Raw genomic sequence first — 4,121 nt, forward strand, 5'->3', positions numbered from 1 at the left:
GTCCACAGAGAGAGCAGCGGGGGAGGGAAACCAGCCATGCAGCCAGAGTGGCTGCTGCCGGTCTGATCTGGGCCCACTGAGATTTTGACACAGCCCCAGTGCAGCCTGAAACCCATCACTGTGAGTGCTCTGTCACCCCTGGCAGGGATCACATGAGCATCTGCTGGGCCCAGGTGAGATATTAACTCTTCTAGAGCATAGATAAGACTTGCAGACCTTCAATACTCCCTCGGGTGAGAGAAAAGGAGAGAGTAAAGACAGGTAGTAAACAACATGTGACATGAAGGTCAGTAAGAAGGAGTCAAGTCCCAGATTAGAGGGTTGAGGAGATGCCTCAGGTTTGAGCTGAAATCCTCTTGTAAGGCTGTGGAAAAGATATAATTGATGCATCAGACTCTTTTTCCCTGTAACTTACTGAAAATATGGGGGCATGAAGTGTTCAAATTGTAGGCACAGATATATTTTAAAGCAAGCAGATGTTGAAGTAGTTGTGATCCCAGGAGAAGTCTGAACAGAGATAGAAAAGTGTGCCCCAAGGGAGAGAAGAATATCTCTGTTCCCAGAGATGATGATCTCAGAGACAGACAAAGATAACCTTCGCTCCTGAACCCCGTCAGTTGACATGGCTCATAAACACAGTGTGGGAAGGCTGCAAAAGATGGGAGGGACTCCACGATTGCAGATTTCCAAATGGCCACCATTCGTGGACATTAAGAGCCATTAGAGAACTGTTTCTTGTGGAGAAGTCTATGGCATAGCAAGGGCAACTCCCCTCCCTAAGTGAACAGAAGAAAGACTACTCTAGAACCGAATGAATTGTTTCTGTACTTTGTGAGTGAGCAAGAAAAGGTTGTAGGGGGAGGAGAAATGTTCAAAAGGTTTTACTCTGATTCTTCTTATTCTTTCTTTGAGTTACTATCAATAAAATTTTCTTTATAACCTTTTAAAGTTTTGAGCCTGCTTTGCCTTCCTCTTAATCCTATCTCACAGAAGGAAATGAGTAAGTATATTCTAGTGGGTACACTGGCATTTAGCCAGCACTGAACCAACCACACACAGAAGGTCCTTAAAACAGTAACTATTTCTATTTTTCTAACAACATGGTATCAAGAAAACTACTTAAAATAATTAGAGGCTCTCACCTGAACTAATTTAAACATTTCATCTTGCAGCATCTGCCTGACAGTTTCTGATGTGCTTGCTTTCTCTTCTCTAGGGACTTCTTCCTTGACTTCTTGCTTCTTTGCAAAAACAGAAGTATGGGAGGCAAGACTTGACACAGTCGACACAGCAGTCTCAGAAGGCTGAAAATCACTTACAGTGTCTGCACTACTTAAGAAAGAAAAGAACCAACTATGAAAAACATTCAGAATTCAAAACACCTCCATAAGGTTGTCTTAAATCAATCCAGAAAAATTTTAAAGATACCTGTGTATTTTAAAAACATAATTAATTTGTAGGAGCAACTGAATAATTAACAGCAAGTACACAATCTTGACCAGAGAGCATATAGGACATTTTTCCTAATACTTCTTAAAATAGTGAATGAGAAACAGTTGTAAAGATGTAATTCTATCTAATTTTGTAGCCACAAGTGTATCTAAAATATTATTATCACTAGACATACAGGCAGAAAAAAATGATTTGACAAAAAAGACAGAAAAAAGGCCTGGTTAGTCATAAAGACAAACAGCTGATGGAAAATGAAGAGGGACATTTTTAGCTGAAATAAGGAAGAAGGCGGATTCATTTTGACATAAAGTAATGTTCAAGCAAACTGACAGGCTGATGAGTGGTGGACGAATTCATAATCGGTATCAGAATAGGCTGATGCTTTTCTTTTAGTTTTTCTTAACAGAAAAAGGGGAGGTGTTTTATGGCACTAAATAGTTTATTTAGTTGTGGTTTTTGCACTGGATGTTTGGTAATTTCCACTGATCACATGGTCTTTCCCCCCAGAAGCCCTGGTGGTAATGGTTTGTCCCAGGTGTACTCCTCTCCTCACCCCTTCCTCACTTGTATCACATTGGGTGTGGTCCTCTTCCTCTGACCCCCATTCCCCTGGGTTTAAAAGTCACCCACCATCAGGCATTTGCCCTCTTTGTCTCCTGGGACACCACTCTCTTAATTATTTTTTAGCCCAGAGGAGAAGAGCGCCTCACATCTTTTACTTTTGTCCTTGTAAAGGCTGCAAGGGGCCAAGTGTCCAGAGATAGCTGGGTCGGACCCGAACGGCCCCAGGAGAGCTCAGCCTTTTACAATGTTCCTTTAGATATTTGGGCTTAAAAAGTAACAAGATTTCAGAGTAATGTATTGTACCTGTTACTCCAATTTTAAATTATTTTCTTTACATTTTCCCACAGTGATAACAAGATATTTTAGCTGGTAAAGTATATTAAGTACATTGATTCCTTACAAGAAGAGAGGGTTAGGATTTACATTAAGCTATGAAGAAACTGAAGGATTTTACTCGCACCAACAGAAATCAACCCAAAAGACATTTCTCTGTTTAAGAAAAATGCTGACATTGCTATGGATACAGGCAACCCTTAGAGAACATCTTACAATTGTACAGAATGGCCTCCAAGCATGTGAACAAACAGGATCCTAAAGAAATGAATACTGAGTAGTTTTGGATATGTAATATGTGTGAAGGGGCATATGAAATCTTTAGAAAGGCAATTAGAATGCGCAAGCATGACTTGAAATGCCAAAAGTTTGAGTAAATTTTTTTTTAAGAGTTGGCATGAGAAACTCAAGAAGGATGAGAAATTAGAGACACATGAAAATGCAGCCCAAAAGTATGTGTAGTTCATATTTTCCTCTAATCTGAAAAAAGCCCCATAGAGGACTGTTCCAGAACTGAAAACCTGAGAATGACTCCTGACTCCTTTTCCCAATTCCAACATTCTCTTTATTTTGTATATATTTATGTAAATCTATTAGTTGCAGTAGGATAGCTGCATTTTAATAATTTTAATGAAAATGTATATAAGTTAGAATATTATTGTTCAGGTGTTCCATATAATCAAGTATCTTCTATAGTAATATTATATAATGAATTCTGTCCAGAACCAGAAAACAAAACTATCATGTCTCCTGAAATCTGGTAGCTCTGAATTAACATTTGAGTCACGCGATATCCCAGACAACACATGAGAGTATACAATCCACAAGGATTATAGTACAAAAAAGTTCCAGAAAAAGCTATTTAGTTTGTAAGTACAATACACTCTATCTGCAAATATTTTGCAGTCAAAACTACACATCACATTACTTCAAATTAAAAATATTGTTTTATTGCATAAAACAGCATAGGTTTATCTTACCTAGGAACTTCTGCATCTTGTTTTAAAGAAAATGAGTGGGAAAGGGTGCTAGTAACAACCTCAGTCCTACTATAAAGAGAGAAAAAAATAGCATTGCAAATACTACAATAATTTGTTATGCTGTTGTTATGTTTGTTTCCATTTTATGTACATGTATGTATATAAATATTCACATAACCTCCTGAAGAAGTATTTTAATTAGTATGAGATAAAGTACCTGAAAGCCACCTGATGAAAGCTATAAAGATCTGCATTGCTTCAATTACTGCATTACACTGCAATCTGAGCTGGCAAATATTGACATTCATGTTTTGTCTCCCCTAGCAATCAGAAACTGACTCAAACAAAAACACTGAAAAAGTTCCAGCTATTCAAGACAGCAGGCAAAGAAAAGGCTGATTCTGGTAGAAAAAGGAAGAGAAAATCCAATTTAACTAATACCGTTAATATCACTATAATCTGCATCTCTAGAAGAGAAAAAACAATGCCATAATACATTCTTGACGGGTATCTTAAATTCAGTTAAAACAAAAACATGTAATTAAAAAAAAATAGTTTCTAAAAGTCATTTTCAAGTCATTCACAAATGTTATGTATACATAGGGACATTTATTTATGTGCTATCGTAATAAGAGTTTCTATTTTTCCAGTTATTGTCTTTCTCCTAGATAAAATACACTTTCCCACAAACCGTGCTTGTTTTATTAGATCATTACTAAATTCATTAACCCAGCCCTTCACATATGTGAAATGCTTGCACATGAAATAGGAGATGACTGAAACTGTTTAAAA

The 4,121-nt window shown here is 37.3% G+C and overlaps 1 protein-coding gene across 1 annotated transcript in view; it reads right to left on the reverse strand.

Annotated features, from left to right (window-relative positions):
* CPLANE1 (ciliogenesis and planar polarity effector 1) overlaps positions 1-4,121 on the reverse strand; it is a 61,124-nt gene that overhangs the window by 22,918 nt on the left and 34,085 nt on the right. Inside the window, exons 33-34 of the mRNA XM_031061143.1 lie at positions 3,330-3,398; positions 1,143-1,332 (exon numbers count right to left, since the gene is read on the reverse strand). Coding sequence (XP_030917003.1) covers positions 1,143-1,332; positions 3,330-3,398 — 259 coding nt within the window. The remainder of the gene's footprint in view (positions 1-1,142; positions 1,333-3,329; positions 3,399-4,121) is intronic.

The sequence above is a fragment of the Geospiza fortis genome, unplaced genomic scaffold (genome assembly GCF_000277835.1).
Source record: "Geospiza fortis unplaced genomic scaffold, GeoFor_1.0 scaffold163, whole genome shotgun sequence".
NCBI classification, from domain to species: domain Eukaryota; kingdom Metazoa; phylum Chordata; class Aves; order Passeriformes; family Thraupidae; genus Geospiza; species Geospiza fortis.